Consider the following 27,113-nt stretch of genomic DNA (forward strand, 5'->3'; position numbering starts at 1 on the left):
TGAGATATGCAGAAACAAATATTACTTGTTACACTGAATTATTGATCATGTCATGCACTGCTCCACATGACATCTGGTGGGGTCAGACCCCACCAGCCCCTAATGTAGAGACGCCATTGAAGATGAGCATTTTTATTGTCATTTATCATTTGTGAGATGTGATGCTGTCTTAAAATTTTAATTTCTTTGTTATAGCAGTTAAGTGTATTTTTATAGATTTCATAATCAACCTGCTGTTTGGTTTTTGCCATTTACATTCAGTCCTCCGGCAGGATCTTTTTATCATCCTCACTTTTTCGCCAATTCTTCAAGGAGTTTTGAGTTTTCCATTGGTCTTTTTAGTTCTGATGGGAGCAATGCTGTCTATGATCTGACTTGAAAAAGAGTTGACAGGGGCTTTAAAATATCGGCTGACAGCAGGGTAGAACAGTTGAAAGATATCTTTGGTGCTTGGGTGGGAGTCTTTTAATGTTTGAAGAACTTGTCATTAAATATAATATCCCTCATAAGCACTTTTTCAAATATTTACAGCTCAGGAGCTTTATTGGAACTAATCAAAATCAATCCATGGTGATCCCTTCTTCTTCTTTATTGGAGAAAGTTCTAATCAAAAACCCCTTTGGGAAGGGTATCATATCTGAACTGTATGACTTTATTGCTGCCTATTCTTCAGAATCCTCAGACTCTAAACTTAACACATGGAAAGTTGACTTACATAAAGAACTGACACCAGAACAATGGAGCAAGGTAAGTGAGGTAGCCCAAACACAGACAGCTAATACACAGTTAAAACTCCATCCATCCATCCATCCATCCATTATCTGCTCTCAGGGTCGCGGGGATGCTGGAGCCTATACCAGCAGTCACTGGGCGGCAGGTGGGGAGACACCTTCGACAGGCCGCCAGGCCATCACATGGTTAAAACTCCTGCATTACAATTGACTAATGAGAGTGTATATTACACCAGAAAAACTTGAAAAATTTAATTCTAACATTCCACACCACACACCAAATGTGGTGAAGATAAGGGTACACTGTTCCATTGTTTCTGGCAATGTCTCAAAATAAGGGGATTTTGGGAAAATGTTAGACTAACTGTGCAAGAGATTTTATTGATTAAATTACAGTTGGAGCCAAAGTTTTTTTTAGTCGGCCTCTATCCGGATGGGCATAATATAAAACGTAATGAACAAATCTTTATAAACATGTGTTTCTTACAAGCAAAAAGAGTAATTGCTCTAACATGGAAAAAGATGGGCAGTCCAAGTATTGCACAGTGGTTTAAGGAACTATCTTTATGTTTACCTTTAGAAAGAATCACATACACTCTTAAAAATAAAAAGATGTTTCAGAAAGGGTGGGGCTGATTTATACATTATATCAAAAACTGATTTATCTCACTTAATGGATGAGTCTGGGGTAGGGTAACAGCACCCTCTGCAAAAATATGGTCATCTAAGCTACTTACCTAGATGAATGTAGTGTAAAATTTGGATGGATTCTCATGCTCTAGTGCCTTCCTTGAACGTGCCTTTTTAGTATTATCATTATTTGTTTTTGATGTTATTTTGTTGTTGTTGTATATTTGTGGATATATATATATATATATATATATATATAGAAAGCATTTTTTTCTGAAACCGTCAATGGTGTTGTAAGTGCTCAACTAACGAGGAGCAGAATATCAACATGGATACAGGAAAAAAGTTTTAGTGCATTGCAGTACATGCCTGTTTCATGCGTCTCACACTCAAGACGCATGAAACAGGCCTGTACTGCAATGCATTAAAACTTTTTTTCCTGTATCCATGTTGATATATATATAAATATATATATATATACATACACACTGCTCAAAAAAATAAAGGGAACACCTAAAAACACAATATAGACCTTGATGAATGAAATATTTCAGCTGAATTTCTTTATTTATTAGACAGAGGAATGTGTTTAGAGCAAAATAACCTAAGAATGATCAATGGAAATCAAAATCATTAGCCCATTAAGGTCTGGATTCAGAATCATACTCAAAATCAAAGTGGAAAATGAGAACATAGGCTGATCCAACTTCTGTGGAAATTCTTCAAGACGATTCAAAATGAGGCTCAGTAGTGTGTGTGGCCTCCACGTGCCTGTATGCACTCCCTACAACGTCTGGGCATGCTCCTGATGAGACGACGGATGGTCTCCTGAGGGATCTCCTCCCAGACCTGGATCAGGGCATCAGTCAACTCCTGGACAGTCTGTGGTGCGACATCGCGTTGGCGGATGGTACGAGACATGACGTCCCAGAGGTGCTCGATTGGATTCAGATCTGGGGAACGTGCAGGCCAGTCCATAGCATCAATGCCCTCGACATACAGGAACTGCTGACACACTCTGGCCACATGAGGACGAGCATTGTCATGCATGAGCAGGAACCCAGAGCCCACTGCACCAGCATATGGTCTGACAATGGGTCTGAGGATCTCATCCCGGTACCTAATGGCAGTCATGGTACCTCTGGCTAGCACGTAGAGGTCTGTGCGGCCCTCCAAGGATATGCCTCCCCAGACCATCACTGACCCACCACCAAACCGGTCATGCTGGAGGATGTTGCAGGCAGCAGAACGTTCTCCACAGCGTCTCCAGACTCTCACGTCTGTCACATGTGTTCAGTGTGAACCTGCTCTCATCTGTGAAGAGCACAGGGCGCCAATGGCAAATCTGCCAACCAAGATGTTCTCTGGCAAAGGTCAATCGGGCTGCACGGTGTTGGGCTGTGAGCACAGGCCCCAATTGTGGACGTCGGGCCCTCATACCATCCTCATGCATTCTGTTTCTCACTGTTTGAGCAGAAACCTGCACATTAGTGGCCTGTTGAAGGTCGTTTTGTAGGGCTCCGGCAGTGCTCCTCCTGTTCCTCCTTGCACAAAGGACCAGATAGCGGTCCTGCTGCGGGGTTGTTGTCCTCCTGCGGCCCCCTCCACGTCTCCTGGTGTACTGGCCTGTCTCCTGGTACCTCCTCCATGCTCTGGACACTGTGCTGGGAGACACATCAAATCTTCTTGCCACAGCACGCATTGATGTGCCATCCTGGATGAGCTGCACTACCTGAGCAACTTCTGTAGGTTGCAGATACCGCCTCATGCCACCTCTAGTGGTGAGGGCACTAGCAAAATGAAAAACTAACCAAAGATCGGCCAGAAAAGATGAGGACAGGCAAATGGTCTGTGGCCACCACCTGCAAATCCATTCCTTTTATAGGGGTTGTCTTGCAAATTGTCGAAATTAGACAATTTACCAACAGGTGAAATTGATTCACAAATCAGTGTTGCTTCCTAACTGGACAGGTTGATATCTCAAAAGTGTGATTGACTTGGAGCTACATTGCATTGCTTATGTGTTCCCTTTATTTTTTTGAGCAGTGTATATATATATATATATATATATATATATATATATATAGAGAGAGAGAGAGAGAGAGAGAGAGAGAGAGAGAGAGAGAGAGAGAGAGAGAGAGAGAGAGAGAGATGCCTGTATTTACATTTGTATGCAGACGTAATTTTCATGTTTGAAGCATATGGGTACGTTTATATATATATATATATATGCATAGTTTCCACCGGCACCCTGCTGGTTAACAGTACCGGTGGCGGTCGTTAGTAACCCGGGCCTTGACCAATCCGGTATGGAAATCTTATTTATGATCCGCATATTTGATTTGGCAAAGATTTTACGCCGGATGCCCTTCCTGACACAACCCTCCCCATTTGTCCGGGCTTGGGACCGGCACTAAGAATGCAGTGGCTTGTGCATCCTCAGTGGCTGGGTTATATATATATATATATATGTGTGTGTGTGTGTGTGTGTGTGTGTGTGTGTGTGTGTGTGTGTGTGTGTGTGTGTGTGTGTATATGTTGTAATGTTTTCGAGTTGTAGAAAATTTAATAAATATATTGTAAAAAAAAAAGAGTTGAAGGTGTCCATCATGTCATCAAATGATAACACGATGGGTAGGGTATGCTTTGTGTATTCATAAATAAACATATCTGAAGTATTGTCATGGATAAAACGCTCATTTATGAGTCTGACAACATTGTCATGTCTGGGTATACAGGTCATTTTAAAAAGGATGCAAAAATGATCTGAAATTGCAACATCCAGAATGGAAGTTACTGTTATATCGAGGCCTTTATAGATAACCAGGTCGAGGGTGTGTCCTTGTTTATGTGTGGGCTCCGTATCATGCTATGAAAATTCAAATGTTTCTTGCACATTAAGAAAGTGTTTTGTGTCTGAGTAAGTACGATGGTCAGTATGACTATTAAAGTCACTGGTGATGACAATGCAGTCATAGTCAATCGAAGTTTTTGACTGCATCTCAGCAAATTCATCTAGAACGCCTTTTTTGAGCTTAGGGAGGTGGTACTTTAAGTAGCAAGATAGGAAATACAGATTTAATAACCACCCCTAACGGGAGCAGCCAAAAGTAGTAGTAGTGGTAGTAGTAGTAGTAGTAGTAGTAGACATTTGAAAGTTGAGAAATCACCAAGAGAATTTTTTTACAGTTAAACTAATCAGTATAGAGAGCAGCAACCCCCCCCCTTTCTATTGCTTCTTGTCCAATGTGAAATGTTAAAATTAGCTGATGCTGTTTCTTTTCTTTTCTTTTCTTTTTTTTTTGAGTCTCCCCCCTTTTTCTCCCCAATTGTACTTCGCCAATTACCCTATTTTCCAAGCCATCCCAGTTGCTGCTCCACCCCCTCTGCCGAGCCGGGGAGGGCTGCAGACTACCACATGCCTCCTCCAATATATGGGGAGTCACCAGCCACACCTTTTCACCTGACAGTGAGGAGTTTGGCCAGGGGAATGTAGCGTGTAGGGGGATCACGCTATTCCCCCCAGTTACCCCCCCCCCCAAACAGGTGCCTCGACCAACCAGGACACATAGCCACATCCGGCTTCCTACCCGCAGACACGACCAATTGTGTCTGTCCGTCACGTTGAAAGGAGCCAGTTGAGGTGGTTCGGACATCTGATTAGGATGCCTCCTGGGCACCTTCCTTTGGAGGTTTTCTGGGCACATCCGAGTGGGAGGAGACCCCGGGGTAGACCCAGAGCTCGCTGGAGGGACTATATGTGCAATCTGGCCTGGGAACATCTTGGGATCCCCCAGAAGGAGCTGGAGGGCATTGCTGGGGAGAGGGACGTCTGGAGTGCCCTATTTAGCTTACTGCCACTGCGACCTGACCCTGGAAAAGCGGCGGATGATGAGATAAAATGATGAGATGGGACGCCCAATCAAGCCCCGGAGGTTACACGGGGATTCTAACCGGCAATCCCCGTGCAATGGAATAGACTGCTATGCTACCCAGATGCCCCATGAAATTAGCAGATGCTGTTTCAATCAGCTCTTTGTTATCTGTCTTGTCAAGCCAGGTGTCAGTTAGCAGAATACAGTCAAGTTTATTTGGCACATATAATGTCATGAACAAAGAAGGTTTTGTTAACTAAAGATCTCACATTGAGCAGTGCCATTTTTAAGGCGCATGTAGAGGTGTTGGTGGCAGACTTAGATGTAGCAGGTTTAATATGAATAAGATTTTCTACATGAGTGCCTTGATTGTTCACAGATTGTGAAGATTTTCCAAACTACCTGCTGCTGATCATGGGTGGGATTAACCCAGGCAGAGGACAATCTGACTGTCTGGCAGAGTCAAAAGAATATGATTTATGAAGCCACTCAGGCCCCTTGAGTGGTTTAGAGCGATATATTTTATTCATGCAAGATAACTGACTTGTATTTTTGCCATAACTGGAAAGGGTAGCTAAGTTAGGTTTATAACAATGATCAGTTAGGCAAGATTTTGGCGGGTAGGCAGTGAATGATGCAGTTACCTTGTGGGGGCATGGTGGGCATTTTTCTCAGTCATCCAAGAGGGCAAAGTTCATGTTTGCAGAGAGCATGCAAGCTCCAGCATGGTTTGGATGAAGGCCATCGTGTTTGTAGTAGTCGCTATGATTCCAGAAAAGATCGAAATTGTCAATAAAAAGCAGACCAACAGATTTGTTTTCCACCTTGAGCCAGCTGTGGAGAGAAAAAAGTCTTTTGAAGCGGTCGCAGCTAAGACCTAGAGTGGGAATTGGGCCCGATATGAAGATTCCCGGAGGACACAAGTGCAGCCACGAGGAGTCTAAAATCATCCTTTAACAGCTCAGACTGACACTTCCGAGTGTCGTTTGACCCGATATAGACAATGATTCTGATACATTCAGGATGTTGTTTTACGGGAGTAATAGTTTTTCTGATCCTCTTTCAGAAATGAAAGACTATGCACATTTTTAGTAGGTCACCACATGGTACCTCAATCTGGCAACTTAGCATTTTTTTTAACGTTTTGTTTTATTATATTTGTCCCTTTTCCCAGGTAATGAGATCAGCCAGGTGGAAGGCTTGGAAGGACTGTACCAGCTCAGAGAACTGGTACTGGACAGGAACCGGATCAAGGTCCTGAAAGAGAACACCTTCATATCCCAGGCCATCCTGCTTGAGCTGCACCTAGCAGAGAATCGCATCCGGGAGCTCAGCCACCTCGAACATCTCGTTGAGCTCCGCAGGTTGTTCCTTGACATGAATAAGATACAGGTACTCTGTCTAGCTCCAACCGCATTATTTTCCACACAGGCCCCCAATCTGTGCCTGTGTATGGAGGTTTTCACTCATGCTTGCCATAATGACAGGAATCCACATATGCTTTGCTGATTTCCTGACAAGCCCACTGATGTCACAGTCAGCTTTTGTATAGCAATTGATTTACCAATTACTTTTACTGGGTCTTTCATATGCAAAATGTTAAAGAATGTATTTCCTTCCAACTGCAGCGGTATTACTTTTCTCTGTGTTTACAAACTAGGAGGTGAAATATAGTAATCATGAGTCATTACCACCCCACTGTGGCATGCATAGGGTGGTATTAAGGGGAATCAACTTTGATTGAAGGTCAGGGCAGTATGTATGAGGGCTGAGCGGAACAATCAAGGCAACGTGTAATCAGCCTCTCTGTCTACATCTCCTTCTCACTCCAGGCAAGCGATTTGCACATTTGTCACCAGTTGTCTTCTGACCCTTTTCTTTTTAATCTTTTCATTATTTCAATTAACATAAAATATACCAATCACCCAACACACCAGCCCTCACAATAGGTGCTCCTTTGAGTTGCAGCCGAATCCAGTCATAAACTCACGGGGATGTGAGAGACGCCCTTGTGTGTCTTTGCGTGCCCGAACTCTCTCATGAGATTGAGAGCTCACACATGTAATCTCTCACATCAACTGCTTGTATCCTCACTACACCAAAATTATGGAAAGGTTCAGCCCCAATGCATATGTCTCCATGATCACCATGTAGCAGGCCACCAACCAGAGGGAAGGAAAAGTTGAAAAAAGGGAATGCAGGGAAGGAAAAGGCACTGTCATTTAATCTTCGTATTATTTTTCTGCTTTCTATAGGACATGTCAGAGCTTGACAAGCTAGAAGTCCTGATTTCTTTAAATGAGCTCTCTGTTAGAGGCAACCCTGTGAGTATTACCAATGTTTGTCTACCACAAAGTACATTTAATACACTGAGGCTTTGCAAACTGATATAGATTATTATGTATGATATTATCTGATTATGGTGCTATATGTACTCCTAGATAAATGCTAAATCACCACACGATATAACATCAAAAAAAATGTTCATCCCTCTTTCTTTTTCCAAGGTCTGTATTCATTGAATTGCATCGAACAGCTGTTGGAGGGGGTCAAAGGTTACCTTGACCCCTTTCTTACTCACAAACAAATTTGCAAAAGCACAGGCTCACAGACTCACTTTCTCACTCAAACACACACACACACACACGCACACACACAAAACACTAACCCGGTGGAACTCCGCCGTTCTAAATTAAGCGATTACATGATGGGCCGTCTGCTCTGCCTCAAACTGGCTGGCATCAGAGACAAATCCGTTGACCAAATGGCAGGGCGGTTGTCAGACACTATTGGCCAGGGTACAACACCCATCTGGAACTCACGGATCAGGCTTGTGCAGAGCTCACAGCCCAGGGCCTGCCCAAGGTCCGTGGGGCCATGTTCAGCTGTGATAGCCTGTTTACCCCAGAGCTCCCCATCCCCCCTTTTCTTTCCACAAGGGATTTTTAATCCGGCCAGCGGGCAGAAGCCAACAGCCACCCTTGAGACAATACCTCCTGCTGTCAACCACATGATGTCGCTGCTTCGCCCATGCTCCCTAGCCAAATTCTCTCTGCTACTCTCAGCTGCGTATCTATTGGCACAAACAAATCAGTTGGTCACAGCAGTATCCAGCAGGAAGACATAGTACTGTGACTGGATGGGCTGGATTGGTCCCTTGGCCAGAGGGGACTGGGAGAAAGCTGGACAGGGTAACATGGGGTCAGCTGGGCAGGAGGAAAGCGAAGAGACTGGGAGCCAGCTCCAGTCAACAGCTGGGTCACTGGAATAGTTGTGGGGGGACATGGTCTCAGGGGGCTGGAGACCTCAGGGAGGTCCTTGAGACACACATAGCGTCACACTGATGTCCACATGTCCCATGCCAGGCTTCACTCAGGGTCTCTGCACACATGTGCTAGGTGTTAGATGGGTCAGCGCATGTATGTTGTTATAAAGTTGTTTTACTGAACAAGTGTGTGTTTTTGTTCTCCCAGGTGGCACGGCGTTCCCTCCACAGGCCAGCAGTGGTGCTACATCTCTCCAAGCTGCAGGTCCTTGATGGAGTGACTGTTACTCTTGAGGAGAGGACTAGGGCTGAACTCCTCTGCACAGACTCACAGGTAACGCACACACATAAATGCATAGTGTTGGGCAGAATACTTTGAAAAAGTATTTAGTGCCTGGATACTGATTACACTGTCCTAAATGTAATCAGTAACATTCAGTTACAATACTCATGAAGAGTAACTTATTCAGATTACATTTAGAATACGTCTTCAAAAGGCATGTGAAACAGTTGTACCGTATTATGAATATTATTTATGTCACGTTGTTGCTTATTCCTTGGTGTTACTGGTATCTCCATGCCATTATTTCAATATGTGTTTTAATTAGGATCAAAGTTGGAACCAGGGTATGTAAATTTCACTATGGGTCCTTTTCAAGTTGACCTTAATTTGCTATTAGCCATGAAAGAGAGATAGGCTTTGACAGAGAAGTGCAAATGTATACACTGTAACCGCGAACGCATGCATGCACGCACACACACACACACACACACACACACACACACACACACACACACACACACACACACACACACACACACACATACACTACATAGAGTAAACCTATTGCAGCAAATTACATTTTCCATGTGTTTTATTGTTGCTGAGTTGCAGACTGCAGCCTATGATTACCTTTTAAAACGCAATCTTCTTCCATTTGGTTTTCAATGTTCACATGAGCTCACACTCGCCTGCCAAAGTCCCACTTCATTTCTGTAACACTGTCACTAGTACTCCATTACAACACAACCCTGCATATGCATCCCCCCCAAGACTGTAACTAGCCTGTAACTGTGATTTAGAGCTATAAAAATAAAACTTGACTTGAGTTGACTAAAATTTCTTGACATGCAATCCTAATTACAAATGAATTAATTAATCAGAACCTTATTTATCACATTTCACATTCATTGAAGAAAAACAACTTCTAATCCACACATCTTACATAGCAGTAAAGAATGCAAACCACTCAATACATTCAAAAGATTATAGACTAGAAAAGCTATCAGTCCTTTGATAGATTTTTCTTTAGCAATACAGTATAAAGAAGAGAATAAAGCTACGAAATATACTTAAGGATGCACACACCATAGAGCAGAGAAATTTGATTCTGTGTATATGGTTGTGAGTACAGATAAAGCAGTGGGGGCCCATGGCAGTCTTTTGTAGTCTGCAAGAAGAAAAACTCTTATCTCCATCCTTTTTAATGTGACTAACATAAAAATCGGCAAAGGTCTCATTAATGTAAAAGTCTGTAATGGGCCTTATCATGTGAAGTGCAGTCCAACACAGTATCGCCCAGTGGACAGAGAGACGAGAGCAAAACAGCAGCTACCAAAAAAAAAAAAAAAAAAAAGCTGGGGGAAAAAAACAAACACGGATCAAACTCTTTTAGTCAGACTGATTTGATATCCACGTAACGAGAGTGCGGGACAGTAATGCTCCTCCAGCACTGAATTAAAGCCAGCCTAAGCCTACAGACTTCATCCTGCTGATTAGATGAAATGTGCCTGGCCGATAATGCACCAGTGGATTTACCCCCTATTAGCCAGGTCAACACGACCCCCTCTGCCTGTTAATAGTGGATGTGAGAACGAAAGAGTGGAGATCCTAGGCGCTCTCATTAAAAACACAAACATGAAAAAAAGCACCCTATTCTTGCCCCCTCATTGCCCTCACTACCCTTTTATTGCAGCCTCATGCCTGCTTACACCCACCTTCATAATCTGTTTTAATTTGAATGCTGTTATTGTTGAGTATTCATTATCACTTCCCCCTATAAGATGTTTATGTCCATGGAACAGCAGCAGTTTAATCATCTGTCCATCCATGAATGTCGCTGCAGTAAACACACTGTAGTGGATATGAGAGCCATGGGTCAAGAGACATAGGAGCCAGTAAGGGACAGGCACACACTGATTGATTAGTGAGACTTAGAGGTGAAAGCAGGGACACCCAAGAGATTGTTCATTAACATTAACTGTGTAAGAATATCTTCCTCTCCAACCTACTCCTGTCCTGTGGTATCAACTCTGCCTCTACCTCCCCCTCCCTGTTGGCTAAATCTTACATGGCAATACTCTCAGTGCCCTGGAGCTCCCATGCCTACAATGGACATAAACCTACCTGGGCTTCTACCCTTTGTGTTGCGCAACACACCAATCAGAAGGACGAGCCTGAGCGGAGGGCTGCAGAACTTCCTGGGGTGCGATGTCATCCTGCCATGCAACCTGGACGGGGCACAACTACACGACATGTGCAAAAGTAAACACGTCATTTGTGCTATCACAGTGCACAGCATACAAGCAGCTCCTTCTTAAAAACCATGCTCTCTCTCTCTCTCTCTCTCTCTCTCTCTCTCTCTCTCTCTCTCTCTCTCTCTCTCTCTCTATATATATATATATATATAAGCATTGTGTATATCATTTTGAAATGAGAGACTGATATTTCCTCAGCTTCCATTAAGGAGGGCTGAACCTACACTATGATAAAATGAAATAGTAGTTAACAGTTAAGTATCAAGCCGACTGATGAAAACCAACCACAGAGTACATGAGGTCAGTCTCTGCACGGGATTACTTTGGTTATGTGATCCTTCCTCTCAGCATTTGTCACTCTTATCTTGACCCAGGCCCTCTAATCCACATCATTGTCGTTGTCTTAATCCCAGACAAGAAGCACAAGCATGGCAGCGTTGCTCACAGTGGCCAATCAGAGATCACCTGCAGGCACATCAGAAGAGTGGGGAACAGCCTACTAACAGCAGGTCTCTTTCCTGACAGAAACACTTACCCCCATCAGGAACAAGACAGTAGCAGGTTAGTGAGACCAAAACTCAGAGACTTGTGTTTCTATGATAATGTTCCTCTAAATCAGAGATCTATGCATAGGGGGTAATAGCACACCCTGACTCTTTCCTCACATGTTCCATTTCAGATTTAAGAATGGCGGTGCTCCAAAACATCCACCCATGGAGTAACACAGGGTGGAAGGTCTTGATACTGAGAAGTGGAGTGTAGTGATGCTTGTTGTTCATTGCTATGTACACCAAAGGTTAATATAGCTTTGTTCACTTGAACTCCGTAGCCACTGCCATAGTATCTTACCCACCTTCAATGCTTTTCGTCATATTGTAATTTTTTTTCTTGACATCAGTTTGAAAGACTTTCTGTCAACCTTCCAAAAAATTTGCAGTACACATTTTGACAAATCAACTTTGCTTCTCTGTGGAATTCACCTTCAGTCGCTTAATTGCTCTATTAATTCAAATTGTTATTAGGCTAAAGAATATCAGGCTACTTGACAGCGGATAAATATGTGTGTATAGTGGCTGTGACTACCATTTTCTATCCACATATGTGCATCACTAACCATCGTAATCTGAGGATGAGAGGTTTTGGTGTCATTTCCAATGCTATCCTTTCATTGCCCCCCCCCCCCGAACAAGTGGAAAAAAACACCCACAGATGCAATGGCATGCTGTGTCCACTAGGTCAAATGGATCCCCAACAAGTGGATAATCCAGCTTTAGCACACCTCTCTATGGACAATAATCTGCGGTCACTAAGATAAAGATGTAATCTTGAATGAGGTCCAAATGGATTGCAGAGATTGTCAGTTTCAGCATGTGAGCCTCTTTTCCAAAAGCCCACCGTGATTTTCCCCACTAATAGGCAAATCTCGTGCACAGTATCTGGAAATGAACCAGTCACCCACTCCACCCAATGGCTTGGGTGATGCTAACGTGACATCATAAGCCACTCTGTTTTCCTGTTAGTCTAGCCCAGTAATTCTGTAGTTAACACTCACCAATCTGAGTCGTAGTTAAAAAACTTTAGCCTTAAATGTGGAAGATATTATCTATATCAGAGATTCTAAAACTGTTCCTCTCTAGGAGCACCAAAGTGATATGGATTTGGTTGGGGATATCTAAAAGAAAAGATTTTGACATTGCAACAGATGCATTTACAATAATTTTTGGTTGTGGGTATGAATTAAATCAGATTTATATCAAACAGAGTTGAAGCACAATTGTGTCTGTACTATAGCAGTGACTATTGCCACAGTGAGAGAAGAAATAGAGTACAAAACACAGAAAACGGGAATTGCTGTTGCACTTACATAAGCCTTTAAATACTGTTTGTGTTATTGTCAAATATAAGTTTGCTGTTTTTTCCCCCACATAGATTACCCTGTAAGGAGTTAATATATGACATTGTCTGATTAAGCCCATTCAGTTGAAAAAAAAAACAAGAGAAAAGCGTTGTCCTAAATATATTGAAACAGCAGCAAAATGGAACTGCTCTGCATTTTTATTTGAACATCCTCAAAGATTTTGTTGGCCCCTTCACTCTACTTTAGGATCACTGGTCCAAATGATGCAATATTATCAATCTGACAACAGAGTATTTGTTAACTCCCCCACTGACCTCAGGTCTCTGAAGTGTTGTTGGGTTTACCACTAGATGTCTCTAAAGCTCCACTTTCTCTGTTTTCGCTGCTGTTACTTGTTATATTAATTTACCTCTCTTTCTAGCGAGCAACAGGAAGGTTTGTAAGCGTTTGTGCTCTAGGATGTGCCTCCAGCTAGTGTGGCCATTGCTAAATACGTGAAGCAATGGCCAGTTCTACACAGCAAGAGTGAAAGGCTGTCCTGTGATGAGGTCCCCTAATGCATGTACTTAACTTCACTTAATTTGTGTTAACTCCCCACATTAAGCAGGTCTAATGACTGTGCAAGTGAATGCGCTGTCATTACTTTGCTCTGCCTGACATCAAATTGCAGCTGATGGGCTCACGCTCAAAAAATACTCTTAATGCACAGATTTGGGGGCTCAGAGAGAGAAATGCTCCGATGCATTAGACATTGCAATTATTACATATTTGATATTTGTGTACAGGGTCCAGTGGAGATATGTAATAAGTAATAACTGTTTTCACAGAATTGTATTTTCATATCCGTAGGGTTGTTATGAGTATCATACTTGGTACAGTATTTTTCTCCCTTGCATATCTGTCAGTATTTTTAGCATAAAAATGACTTTGTGAATAATGCATCAGTCTCGAGTGAGCCCAGATGCACTTGGCTGCCATCCCTTTCTTTCTTTCTTTCTTTCTTTCTTTCTTTCTTTCTTTCTTTCTTTCTTTCTTTCTTTCTTTCTTTCTTTCTTTCTTTCTTTCTTTCTCTCTCTCTCTCTCTCTCTCTCTCTCTCTCTCTCTCTCTCTCTCTCTCTCTCTCTCTCTCTCTCTGTGTCTCTCTCCCTCCTTCATCTCTCCCATCCCTGCCCCATGTGAGTAGAGCACATGGTTCATAGCTGGTTTAATGGGATGGAATGTGACAGGTTATGTTTTCATCTGCCTGATATGGAGCCTAGCCTGGGAAGGGGGGTGGGGGGTGGATGGAAAGTGAGTTAGTCTCTACAACTAAAGTCTGGCTTAGTCATTAGACATGTTTTTGCTTGTTGTGAGTCAGTTGGAGATGATGCTCTTTTCCCCAATCCTACCAAATACAAACACATACACATGCGTATGCGTGCACATGCACGCACGCACGCACGCGCACGCACACACACACACACACACACACACACACACAGAAGCAAAAAAAGAAAAAGAAAAAACACATGCTCTGTATGGGGCCATTACTGCTGGTTCACTGGCTCCCTATTTGCTGTGTCTGTGTATTCAGTGCACCATTAGTCCAAGGCTCTGTGAATAATTGCTGAATGGACCATGGTTTCTATGCTATCTACTCAGGTTCTAGTAAAGGGGGCGGGGGTTGCTTCGTAAAGTGAGAAGTATGGGGACATACTTGATTGATGTCTGAGACTGGTCACAAATATAATGCAGTATCTTGTACATGGTTTGTCTTGACAGTATTCATGTGTAACATGGAAACAACAATTGAGCATGAGTTCCTTTCACATTCAACAGCTTGCATTTAAATGTACTTCAGTGGAGATTAAAATAAAAGCCACAGCAAATGTTGCTTTAAAATTGATGTTGCAAAAAGAAAATGTTGTTTTTTTGGGGGGGGGCAGGATTGATGGAAGACCCAACAAAATGGGGATGATTATAATTTCATACCATACATGTTAGGTCTTCAGTCTGTCTTTGGAGCCCTGCAAGTAAATAGTCTTTCAGAAATAATCTTTCCAGATTCCCCCTTTGAAAATATGCCAACGAGTGTCATTTGTTATTCTCTCATAATTCATTTCCTGTGTGGCAGCCTGGAATAAAACAGAAGAAAAAGGGGGGATGCAGATAAAAGAGGGTTTGAAACCGATAATTAGAGTGAAAAGGAAATTTTGTGGAGCCATGCTGCTGAGGGAACTGTGCTGTGCCATATAGAAGCATTAAATCTTAACTGCCGTTCATTTCAGGACTCGTGGGTAAATTATCCCATTATGGCAATCACACAAAAGCAGCTGCTCGGGTGAAATGTCAGAAATAAGAAAACAAGACACGATAACAAAACCACAGACATAAATACTCCCCTGGTTAAATGTCAGAAATAGATTTTGGGAGTCCATTAAAAGTTGAATGGCCGATGTAATGAAGGACCTTTCATTCCATAATATTTGCATTTGTGTTGCTTTTTTTTTTTACAGTCTTTAAATCCTAATTCGAGTGAATCTTCTCCAGACAATCCTTAGACAAACAGAGCCACAGTACACTTTAGGGGCACTATAGGAGGATTATGGGGTGTAGTATATGTATATTGTGAATGATCTTTTTTGGTCATCTTTGTTTATTGTTTCTCACAGGGAGCAGAAATTGCTTTTTTAGAGATGACATTTGAGCATGGCCTCCTGTCCGCCCTTATCCCTTCAGCCCTAGACAAGAATAACAACAACACCAACTGTAATCTCCTTTGTTCCAGATTATTATCTTTCTTTGTGTCGATATTATGGCCCTTTTTACTTGATCACTTCAGGACCCTCATCTGTGCTGTTGCCCTTCCTCTCACTCAAAGTGCGTGAACCTTCCAGAGAGGCAGAGATGTTAAAACACAATCACTTTCATTATGTTGTGATAACAAAACACCCCAAGGATTTGCTTATCTGTATTAGAAAAGATGACAAGGAGTTAGAATGTAATATTAATATTTCAAATCCTTTGCTGCTTTTGGGGGGGGGTAGCCTAAGTACATAAGCCTTAGGATTTAAAGATACTGGCAAGTGCCAAGGTGAAAAATTACTCAGGATAAGGAGCATAAACAACCCCCATGGGGTCTGTCATTTGATGTAATTATATTTACAGAGAGGGTTGTTCTTTTTATTGTTCAGGAGAAAGCGAGCTGCAGCAGCGGATCCCTTTATCTGTGGCAGGGTAGAGAAAATGTACATATATATCCTATTTTTGAACCAAAAGACAAGGACGTTATCTTTCATTCTAAACTTCACTGTGTCTGAAGGATTTGTTTACTAGTGCAACATTTCACCTCGTAAACATGATTAACGTTTTGTTAGAATAACACGATTACGATTTATTAGGATACCAGCTCTCGCTTTCCATCCCGACTTTCACAGCTAGATTTGTGCAGATTCTCGCGTGGGAATGATCTGGAGGCACTACATCCTCACGCTTCGTCATATCTTTTTCAAATTCTCAGTTCAACAATTACATCCGCTCATCAGTAAACTTTTGATTTACCACAGACCTGTAAAAAGGAAATCTCAATTTCATAAAGGAAATTTGTCCTTTCGATCACAAACATTAAAACTGGACTCTGACTGATGCGAACCCCAAAATGTCTCCATGCATTACTGGAGTATCAGAATGCCTTATCTGAGATTTAGTCAAATGTCAGATTTGGATCACAGGTCGGAGAAGCACATTTTTAGTCAAAACTGCATTTGAACTGTATCAGTGATGGTGTACTATGAATAAATGCAATTCGCGCCACCCAACAATTCATCTGAGGTACCTCTCATTCATGTCAGTCAGTAAATGTGCCGCGGCATCCTAGGTGTGCAAGAGTAGAGAAAGAAAAGTGTTGCGTTGTCAAGGGGCGGAGTGGGGGAATACAAGAGGCGGGGCTTTTAAGTTTAGAGCCAATAAAAATATTTCCTGCTCTCCTGTCTCGAAACCCATTGGTTACAATATAGCCGTGCGTCACTCTGTTGTTGCCTGGTTTACTAGCCACTGCTAACTAGCGGTTAGTGGCAACGCCAACGATACACATCTCTCTTCCCATAATGTTTTAATGTTCTGAAATATACAACAGAGAATAATTTCTAAACGCTAGTTCTACCGTTTTAGGTAAGTTTGGTCCTCCCCACACGAATATGTAGGTCGCTAACTTGCTGTTAGTTATTGGCCAGTACGCTAACCTAGCTTGATGCATGCTCAATAATCCAGGTAAGGAAATCAGAGAAAGTTGAATCAGTTCATCTGGACACAACGTTTATTGGGAGAAACGTTTAATCACTCAGTCAGTTAGATAAACTTTCTGTGGCTAAGTTAACTTGCTTCTTAGAGCACGCTAACGGGGAGCTGAGCCGTCAACATTTGCTCGTGTGTCAGGTAGCTAACTTAAGGATGAACATAGCGGGACAAAAAGAGGCAAAGGGAAATGGATGCAGTTTCCCTGCCACTGGCTCGGTAGTGTCAGTTCAGATTAAAATGTGTTTCATTTGCTAGCTGAAGTCAGTTAACTTTTGATATTGAGGTTAGTTGAATAGGCTCTCGTGTTATAATTGTTGGCGCGCTAAAGTTGCTTATACATGTATCTTGACAGATGTGTAAGCAACATAGCCCATACTGTGACGTAAGAGTAAAGATAGTATGATCATTATTTCCTCATGATCAGTTAATGTTCATAACATTTACCTCCATAAAACTAAAATAAGTCCAGTAGATATGGCTAGTCACAGTGAAAATTTTGTGGGCATATTTTAGATGCAAGTTTAACTGAATTTGGTATTTTGCTGCAGACTCTTTGATTGCTCAAGGACGATGAATGGAAACCCTTCTTCAGCTGTGTGGAGATGACCGGCCACCCTTTAGGGCATGGTCAGAATGGGGCCAGACGTGCCCCTTCTTAACGAATACAAGCAGGAGTTCTTCTGGAAGCGCTTCCCTCAGACAGTGTTGGGGGGTCCACGCTTCAAGTTGGGCTACTGTGCCCCACTGTATGTCTATGTCAATCAGGCAGTCTTGTTCTTGACACCATGGCTGTTTGGTGGCATTGGTACCTTGCTTTGCCAGCTACAGCTGCTCAAGGAACTTCATGCTGCGGTGCTCTCTGGCATGCTCATGTTTGGGGCTGCAGTGGGTATTCAGGCCCTGGCTCTGTATGCTGCCCGGAGGAGTGGTACAGTGGAGCGATTAGGGGCACCCAACATCCTAGCTGATGAGGAGGAAGTGGAATTCACCAATTGTGTTGGCCCAGAGACTGTGAGGTTCATTGCCCCTGGGAAGAGGTTTGGTCTGAATGTGGTACTGCATACAGCCTTGGCTGGCGCACTCTGTGGCTTTGGGACATGGTATGTGTTCCTAGGCAGATTGACTGCTCTCTATGGTAGTATTGGTGTGTCACTGGTTGTCTTCATCCTGAGCTGGGTGACCCTATGTATAGCAGAGTATTCTCTAGTGGTCAACACGGCCACAGAGACAGCCACTTTCCAGGCACAGGACACATATGAGATCACCCCACTCACCCGGCCCCTCTACATCTTAATTTTCATCGCTGTGGACATGGCTGATAGGTGAGAAACAACACACTGAATGTCTTGACAATTGGAAAATTATCTAAAGGCATACTGTTTTATTTAAATCTAAAACTTGTATCAGTTGAAATAGATTAATAAAGGACCAAGTTGCAGTAATTCCGTCTATACTGTCATTCAGGTTCACAGGGACTATCCCTGAGCTCCAAACAGCCAATCAGGTTCTCCATGTGCTGTTCCTCTTCCTACCTCTGTTGTGGGCGCTGGGTCTGCTGTCTCCGCCGGATGCCTTGCTCCTCTGGGTGATGGAGCAGGTTCTCGTGTTTGGGTTTGGTGGCTCACCCATGTCCAGTAACTTCAGGTAAGTCTGGATGAGCTTGACAAAATCAAATATCACAATATTTTTGACTGAAGACCTTGAAATTGAAAATGTGACAATATTTTGGGGATGACTATTAAAGCTTTCATAAGATATTTAGATACAAGAACATTTTGAGACGTGATCATTAGTAATGTGGATATGATGACCAAGCAGGTAGAGGCATTCACTGTTCTTTTCACTCAGCTAGAACATCTAATAAGTTCAGAAAAATGTATCACTATTGAAAAGCAGCCTTTAAGACCAGGTAATGAAAACAGTTGAATTGTATCATGATATTAATGATAACCAGAATCCAAGATGATATCTGGTTTCATTGCAATATTGATATTATATTGATATACCACAGCTCTAACTTTTAGTAGAACCCGCGATTCTATCTTGATACAGTGTTTCATCAATAAAGTGCATTATTTGGGGGAGGGGGGGTTCAGTGACATATTTCTGCAATGAATTTATCAAAGATAAACACTATTAAAGGTATTGTTGTTTTGTCAGAAAATCATCAACATTGTTTCACAGTAAAATAAAACTTAAATATATCAGCACTATGATTACAATGCATGAACTGTTTGACTTGATGCTTTTTATCATATCGATTTGATGATTAATAAAGATCACAGTGCTTTCAAGTCAAGTCAATTTTATTTGTATAGCCCAATATCACAAATTATAAATTTGCCTCAGTGGGCTTTACAGCAACACAACATCCTGTCCTTAGACCCGCTCATCAGATAAGGAACAATTCCCTAAAAAAAACCTTTAACAGGGAGAAAAAATAGGAAGAAACCTCAGGGAGAGCAACAGAGGAGGGATCGCTCTCCCAAGACAGACATTGTGCAATGGATGTTGTGTTTACACAATTTTCAGAATACAACATTGAAAGACAGAATAACAGAATTTTAATGGAATTATAAAATTTAGGAAGAATATGATGCGCAGGATGCCGAGAGTGTCCAGGCGCCACCGGAACAGCCCAGGACCCAAGCCACGTGACCAGCATCACCATGTAAAAAAACAAAAAAACAAAAAAAACCAGGACAACAACAATTATATGGATTTATAAGATGTATAAAAAGAAAATGTGATGAGGGGAATGCCAAGCAGCGTCCAGGTGGCAACCACCGTCACCACGGAGACCTGGGAGGAGGACCAACTGCACGTGCACACAAGGGAGACTCACATGACACCATTCACACAGAGGACATCATTCAGAGAGAGAGAAAAGACGTGAGAGAAGAGAACAGTTTACAGTAGTCATTAGTCATAATTAAGTCATCAATTAATCATAATCTCTCTATAGTCATAATCGCTATAATCTCGTTGGCAGAACAGTGGTTGGTAAATTCATTGAGACAGAAACCGACCCACCATGCAGTACATGTTGTGAAGCACTCAATTTAAGGGCAACAAATTGTAAGCTAAGGCAGAAAGATGAGTTTTTTTAAGTTTGGATTTAAAGGACTCAACAGACTTTGATTGTCTGATGGCAGCAGGCTTTCAAATGACTTGTTGATCTTTCCTGTGCGCTTATAATATTCTGTGCTGTCACTTTTTTTTCTTCTGTCCAACAGGCTGCTGGTGATGTTTTTTGCATCTGTTGGTGTAGCTGTTTGCAATTTCTTCCTACCATCTACAATAAGTGTGGTTCTCTTCTCTATCTCCATGGGATTTCTCTTGAGCCTGGACCTCAGCCAAATTGGCACTCTCTGTACAGGGTCCAGGTCAGCTTTGGGGGACCATGGCTGGTGTAGGGGAGGATCACCCACTCCTCATGTTTCCTTTGGCTGGCATCTTGGCTGTAGGGAGCTGTTGCTGTACTTGAGCGTGCTCCTGGCAGCAATGGCAGAGGCAGGACTTTTGCATCACTTCTTCAGCATAGCTAAGCTCCAGAGCTTGGTTAGGGGACCCCAGGCTCCTGTCAGCTACCTCCTCCTTATCCTCTTTGTCCTCTGCTGGATTCTGAGAGAGATCCAGGGCACCTATGTCTTGGGAGGGGTGTTCCTCAACCCTTTGTACCCAAGAGGAATGTCTAACGTGCAGACATTTAAGCAGAGAAGCAGAGGTCTCCATGTTGCTGCAGTGATCAGAAGAGTCCTCCTCAGTTTGGGTGAGCTTGTCGTAGATGTTCATTTTGAGCCTCTGTCTGTCTCTGAGCTTGGTATTTGCTATGCAACAATGGTAATGTGAGGTTTTTTTTCTTTTATACTCCCATTTTGGTTATTTTGTTTCACTTCACAGTGTCTCCATTTGCAATGATAGCGTACCTCTCCATGGACAGCTCTCTCCAGGTGCTCCACACAGCTTCCCTTAGTGTGGGATTCACACGGGCCTATAGAGTGGTATATACACACATCAGCACTTACCCTTACACTCATACACTGTTTCCCACCTAAACATGAACATATCAAATATTGTGAAAATAATGTAAAAGTTAAAAATAAAGTTTTTCTCCTTTTTACTGTTCGAATCTGCCATAACATACGGTGAACATAATTGATTACAATGCCTTATGTTCAGTTTGTGTGGATGAAACTGGGTAATAGTTTTGTTTTCCATGTCGTTTTGCTGCATTTATATTGCTCAAACAACTTTTTGTTCACTGCATCTAGTGACCTTTAGCATGTGTAGTTTCAAAAAGCCAATTATAAACAACCATACCATTTACATGTATTGAAAAAAATCAGCAAAAATCTGGATGCTGTATTGAAGTTATGCTTACCCTGCTTTTGACCCCCCCCCCCCAAAAAAAAATTAGATGAAGTCATTTACATGATGGAGTAATGCCTTTATCTGTTCATGATCGGGTTATTTGTTTTCATGTAAACATATGCTCATTGATTCATATATAGATGATAACATATCAAAGGTAGACAGTGTTGACATGTTTTCTTCTTAACGTGTCCATGTTCTTGGGGTTAATGGCGTTTCTGTGTTTTTTTACAACATAAATAAACCAATTTGCATGAGTCCCATGTATGTCTTTATTTATTAATTTATATAGGCTGTTCATGTTGTTTCCATCTTGCATGCTCTGTTCTGTATTGATGTGTAGGTATGGCAGAGCCCAGAGGAGGCTCTACTGCAGATGGTGGTGGTAGTCTCAGTGCGCCTGATGGCTGGTGATAAGATGTTACCAGGCTGGGATAACTTGGGAACTGGAGTTCAGCTTCTTCTGGTGAAAACAACCTTTAACACTGAACCTTTTTTTTAACCATAGGTTATTTCTAAACATATATTGCAACTGCATAGGTTTTAAAAATGTTTTCATGCAGTGATTTCACATTTCTCTGACCCATTTCCTGTTTAAACTGACCAGAAGAGTTGCTAGTGCTGACAAATCTTTTCACTCTAGACTTGATTTGTGATTTTAAATCAATTGACTGTCTGTGCAAACTCCATTAACAATAGTTGGGGAAGGGGCATTCTGGACTTGTACAGTATTTATCTGAATTATTACACCCTAACCTGCCTCACATGATAGTAGTTCTATCATATTCAGTCCATAGAAAGTAATCCTGGTTACAGCTGCAATCTTTTTTCCTGCAATATTTTCACTGTGTAGATGTACATGTGCAAGACATCATCTAGTCAGTCATATTTTTGGTCATCTGTGAATAATTTTGATACTGATTCTTAGCTGTTCACTATAATTTCACTAGAACTGTTCACTATAATTTATTCATTTGTTTGTTTATTATTGATTTTGTACTAACAGTAAACAGTATTATAATAACAGTAGTATAAATAGAATTATATCCAGGATCCCAGTTGTTCTCAATTAGGTACTCAGGGACCCCCAGTGTTGATGGTGTTCTGTTCTGCCAGGTAGTTAATTACATTCACCTGTTGTGTCAGGTATTTCAGCCATCTAAAAAGGGGTTGGTGGTGGATGAGGTGAGCATAATGATCTACATAGAATAGAAAATCAACAACACTAAGGATCCTAAAGGACTGTACTGAGAACCATTACGTTATTTTGATGACATCTTTATTGCCAAAGGAGGGAAATTAAATTTTTAGACAAGGTTTACCTTGAAATCGGATGATCCGCTGTGGCGACCCCTAACGGGAGCAACCGAAAGTAGTAGTAGTTTACCTTGAAACCACATAGAAAAATGCCACATACTACAACAGGTAAAACATATACCACATAAACCTCGGCTAATTAGACCAGAGTCTGTCAAGTGCATGAACAATTTTAACGGCATCCAATGGTTGCCTGTTACTGCCTATCTCAGGTGGGCCTTCTGAGTGACAGAGTAGTTCAATTCCTGGCCAAGCTGAAGTTCACCGTGATGGTGCTAGTGACGTCGTGGACAGAGAAGAAGCAGCGTCGTCAGTCAGCTGGAACTCTCCTGGCCCTCAATGCCTCCCTGTGCCCACTGCTGCTGGCAGTGGTGACCCTCTCTGCCATGCTGTCTGCCCCTCTGCTTCCCCTTTTCACCCTACCCATCTTCCTAGTGGGATTCCCCCGGCCTCAGCGCAGTTGGCCAGGGCCCGTAGGTACTGCCTGCCCCTGCCCTGACTCCATCTTCTACCAGCAGATGAGTAGCAGTCTGGCTTCTGCTCTCAGAAGAGCCTTTGCCAGAGGGTCCCTGGGTGAGTCAGCAACAGCTGATTTCTCAAAATTCTCTTTCTGATATGTTCCTCTTTTTCTTTCACAAATGTTTTGGAAGCAAACAGTAACATTTCATGGTTTATGGTAACTGTGGAGTTAGTTTATTTTTCGGTAATTTGTCTTGGAATTCATATTTCTCTCTGCTGATTAAGCCTTGCTATTTACAGCCTGCAGCATTAAGAAACCCCCACTGCCAGGCTGCACTTTGGGATGTAAACAGAGCTCTGTCAGTGTTCACAATGGGTTTTTTTTTCTTACTTTGTGTGTTGACTCGTAACATTGTGAACTTTTGAGTGGGTCAAGCCTGGACTGTATGCAGATGAAAGAGCAGGATCGGGGCACCTCTTATAGATTAATATTATAGGAAACGTTAATGTTGTAAGCAGCTCATTGGAGCCGCTGGCAGTGATGCAAGCTTGCAGGATACTGTTGAGCTTGCTGTGAAGTGACCCGAACAAAATAGCTCTGATCTGTATTCATTACATCCAAATGTTTCCACACCATTAACGTTGTAATACTCTTAGGCCAACTGGAGCTGCTGCTGGGATTTTTGTACAGTGCTCTATGTGCTATCAGGAGGGGGCAAGTGGAGAGAAAACAAAAAACAAAAAACGGTGCAAGTACAAGCTTAATTATTTATGGATTGATGATTCAAAACAGAAAAGAAAAACTGCTCCAGTGATGTCATTCCTTAATCTTATTGTTTCCTTAGCTAGCCTGGGGTGCCCTAGTTGTGATGTATAATTCAGAACAAGTGCGTATTTGGTCCTTTTGATGCTCACAGTCTAAAGATGACTGTTTTGTAGTATTCTTTGTTTTTATGCCCCCCATGTGACATGGGAGGTTGTGCACCACTGAGCAATGAGCAAAAATGGAGTGTGTCCAGCATGTCACTTACCATCATGAGATAGTGTCTGTGACTATTATGAGATGTTATTATGGCACATGACATTATCCTTGAGCCAGGAGAACACTGGCCATCTTAAAACAAATGCTTTCATCACCTTGCCACCCCAATACTTCCACTTTGAAGTACACATTTTCCCATTCACTTAACTGTCCACAAAGAGATAATCTCCCATGCAGGAATCCTCTCCACAAGAGGATTGATTTTTTTTTTAGACAAATGGAAAGAAAGCCAAGGCTGAGAAAGAATTCAATATTTAGATCTGTGTGCAGTCAGCCAATGTAAACAGTAACATGACCTTCCTATGCAACTGAAATGATAAGCATCTCCCTGCAGCTCATCTGGCGACCAGGTTATCCACATAGTCAGCATTGAGACTCTATCTTGATGCAAAATGAAAGGGTTGTGTGACCTGGGGGTTCTTACTTATGTATACGTTATGTGTGCTTCATTCTCCTATGCCCTCAATTCCCACATCACAACATCTCTCTAACTTAACATGTTAGACGCGTGGGCTGCTGATGTTTTTTTTCTTCCTACCACAGGCTCTTTATCCCCTGGCTCTCACTTCCTTGGCCGCTTCCAGGACCGCATGGTATGGATAATGATCCTTGAGAGAGGATATGGCTACTGTACTGTCAATATTAAGGTCGGTATCTGTCCATTTCAGCATGGTAACACTTTGAACTCGAAAACTCTTCCATTGATTTGCATCAATTTTTATTTGGAGATTAAGTAGTGTGTGTGTGTGTGTGTGTGTGTGTGATTTTTTGAAGGGGCTGGAGCTGCAGGAGACTTCTTGCCACACAGTGGAGGCGCTGCGGGTGGATGAGGTGTTTGAGTGGGCTTTTGAACGACCTGAGAGGCTTGGTTTTACCCAGGGCCTTAACCTGCACTGGGGTAACTCACTCACTCCTTGTACTGCCCTCCCTGTGCGTGTCTACTCGGACGCCCAAAACGTGCTGTCTGGCATCATTGACTCTCATGACAACCTGAGGAAACTCCAGGATGACTTTCTGAAGGTGCTGGTCTGGTTGTTGCTGCGCTATGGTGTTCAAAAGCGCAAAGGCTGGAGCAGTGAAGACAGGCCAGGAGGTGGAGGCAGGAAGTCCCAGACCTCCCAGTTGGTTCAGTCTACACGTAACCTACCTGTGGAGGCTGTCATAGTGGAGTCTAATGTATCCTCTCTTAGGTTCAGACAGGACAGCTCCAGCCTTACCTCTTTTGGTGACTGGTCAGATGAGGATGACTTATTTGGGCCCCAGCCAGCAAGGCGGACAGTGGCATTGGTGAATACTGAGGCCCAGCAGGGACATACGGCACTGCAGATGGGGCCCTCCTTGCCAGGCTCTGTGGAGATGGATAGTCTGTTTGAAAACATGGCCCTCTCGGCCCTGCAACCACTGCAGCCTCTGGGACTGGGCCTTGGGCTGCCAGCTGTAGATAAGGGCCGGCCCCCAGAGGTCTTCACAGAGAGCCCTGAGTCTCTCCCTCATTTAAATTTCAGCTGTCCCCAGTCAGAGGTGTTCAACCTGCCCACAGGGTGGAGGACAGCCCCCTTGCCACCATCCCGCTTGCAGCAGCTCAGGCCTCTGTTCTCAGAGGACTGGTTTCGGTTTGCTCTGGGGCAATTTGGGCCTGTGGTGCAGGGCGAGGCTTCTGAGGACATGACCAAGACCCTGAAGGAGGACGAGGCCCTGAGGGAGCTCCACACTCAGGTGGCCCTGTCATGCCTCATCACCCTTGGTGCAGAGTCTGCCTTCACCAGTCCCAGCTATGTCTACAGGCTGTACTGCGGAGATGTGCCATGGACAGAGGGACTTGACTGGCTCTCTGCTAGTAAAGAACTTTATCAGCTTGCACTTAAAGCTTTCAGGTAAAATGGACAAGAGGGGCACACACTGTTTGAATCATTACAGCCACTAAAACCTTTTTATTCCTGTCACATGAAAAAAGGCCTGTGATTTTAAGTATTCCCTCCCTGTGTTTGGTGCATACGTTTAGGTTCAGTTTCAAGCTGCTGTTTGATCAGGCGAGTCTGGGGCCCATGGAAGGCCCTGGGGAATTATTCAGCACCTTGGAGGAATATGAAAGGGACTGGTATATTGGCCTAGAATCAGAGAAAGGCTGGCATGATAGTGTCCTTAAGGAAAAACCTTTCCTCTTCTCTCTAGGACATGACCTTACCATGGTAACCAAACACATCAGTCAAACTCTCAATACAGTTTTTTACTCCATTGCCAAGTATGCGGAACATCTCTGTGGTTACCTAACCTATAAAACTGGTTTAATTACTCATATACAATTGAAGTTATACAACAATACAATTAAGAGTACTGAGCCAATCTCATGAACATATAATACAACGAATTTCTATATTTACAGGGCACTTACACGGGGCGAGTCCTGTCCCTGCAGGAGCAGCTGGTGCAAGTGGGCCGTCTAAATGGAGAGGGGGTGCGTGGCCAGTGGGCCAACCTGTCCTGGGAGCTACTGTATGCCACTAATGATGATGAAGAGCGTTACAGCATCCAGGCTCACCCAATCATGCTGAGGAATCTGACTGTCCAAGCAGCCGACCCCCCTCTAGGGTACCCCATTTACTCCTCTGCCCCCCTGCATCTCCCCTGCTTCTGACCCATGGTCCTTTCTGACTGTGTCAACCCTCATACTTAAGGGAGGTGAAAGAGGCTGCCTTTCATTCAATACCACAACTTCATTTCAAAATGAATATTTTTTATATCCAAATTC

General features: G+C 42.8%; 2 protein-coding genes across 2 annotated transcripts in view; both read left to right on the plus strand.

The window, feature by feature from the left end:
- lrrc9 (leucine rich repeat containing 9) overlaps nucleotides 1–11,761 on the plus strand; it is a 31,071-nt gene extending 19,310 nt beyond the window's left edge. Inside the window, exons 28-33 of the mRNA XM_056295383.1 lie at nucleotides 6,411–6,628; nucleotides 7,492–7,560; nucleotides 8,710–8,835; nucleotides 10,869–11,046; nucleotides 11,414–11,600; nucleotides 11,719–11,761. Of these exons, the coding sequence (XP_056151358.1) occupies nucleotides 6,411–6,628; nucleotides 7,492–7,560; nucleotides 8,710–8,835; nucleotides 10,869–11,046; nucleotides 11,414–11,600; nucleotides 11,719–11,761 (821 nt within the window). The remainder of the gene's footprint in view (nucleotides 1–6,410; nucleotides 6,629–7,491; nucleotides 7,561–8,709; nucleotides 8,836–10,868; nucleotides 11,047–11,413; nucleotides 11,601–11,718) is intronic.
- A 5,163-nt stretch (nucleotides 11,762–16,924) lies between these two features.
- On the plus strand, nucleotides 16,925–27,034 carry pcnx4 (pecanex 4). The gene is made up of 11 exons (XM_056295667.1): nucleotides 16,925–17,046; nucleotides 17,721–18,494; nucleotides 18,637–18,816; nucleotides 20,409–20,944; nucleotides 21,076–21,176; nucleotides 21,890–22,012; nucleotides 23,076–23,436; nucleotides 24,908–25,011; nucleotides 25,139–26,238; nucleotides 26,367–26,553; nucleotides 26,748–27,034. The coding sequence occupies exons 2-11, from the start codon at nucleotides 17,797–17,799 to the stop codon at nucleotides 26,997–26,999; spliced, it is 3,642 nt and encodes a 1,213-aa protein (XP_056151642.1). The 5' UTR covers nucleotides 16,925–17,046; nucleotides 17,721–17,796; the 3' UTR covers nucleotides 27,000–27,034.
- The last annotated feature ends 79 nt before the right edge of the window (nucleotides 27,035–27,113 follow it).

Source organism: Lampris incognitus, chromosome 16 (genome assembly GCF_029633865.1).
Source record: "Lampris incognitus isolate fLamInc1 chromosome 16, fLamInc1.hap2, whole genome shotgun sequence".
In the NCBI taxonomy this organism is placed as follows: Eukaryota; Metazoa; Chordata; class Actinopteri; order Lampriformes; family Lampridae; genus Lampris; species Lampris incognitus.

What these genes read in the sequence shown, in the direction of transcription:
- pcnx4 (XM_056295667.1), top strand. Translation starts at nt 17,797, where the DNA reads ATGGTCAGAATGGGGCCAGACGTGCCCCTTCTTAACGAATACAAGCAG. An exon ending in CCCATGTCCAGTAACTTCAG is followed by an intron (nt 18,817 to 20,408) that starts GTAAGTCTGGAT and finishes TCTGTCCAACAG; the next exon opens with GCTGCTGGTGATGTTTTTTG. An exon ending in ACTGTACTGTCAATATTAAG is followed by an intron (nt 25,012 to 25,138) that starts GTCGGTATCTGT and finishes GATTTTTTGAAG; the next exon opens with GGGCTGGAGCTGCAGGAGAC.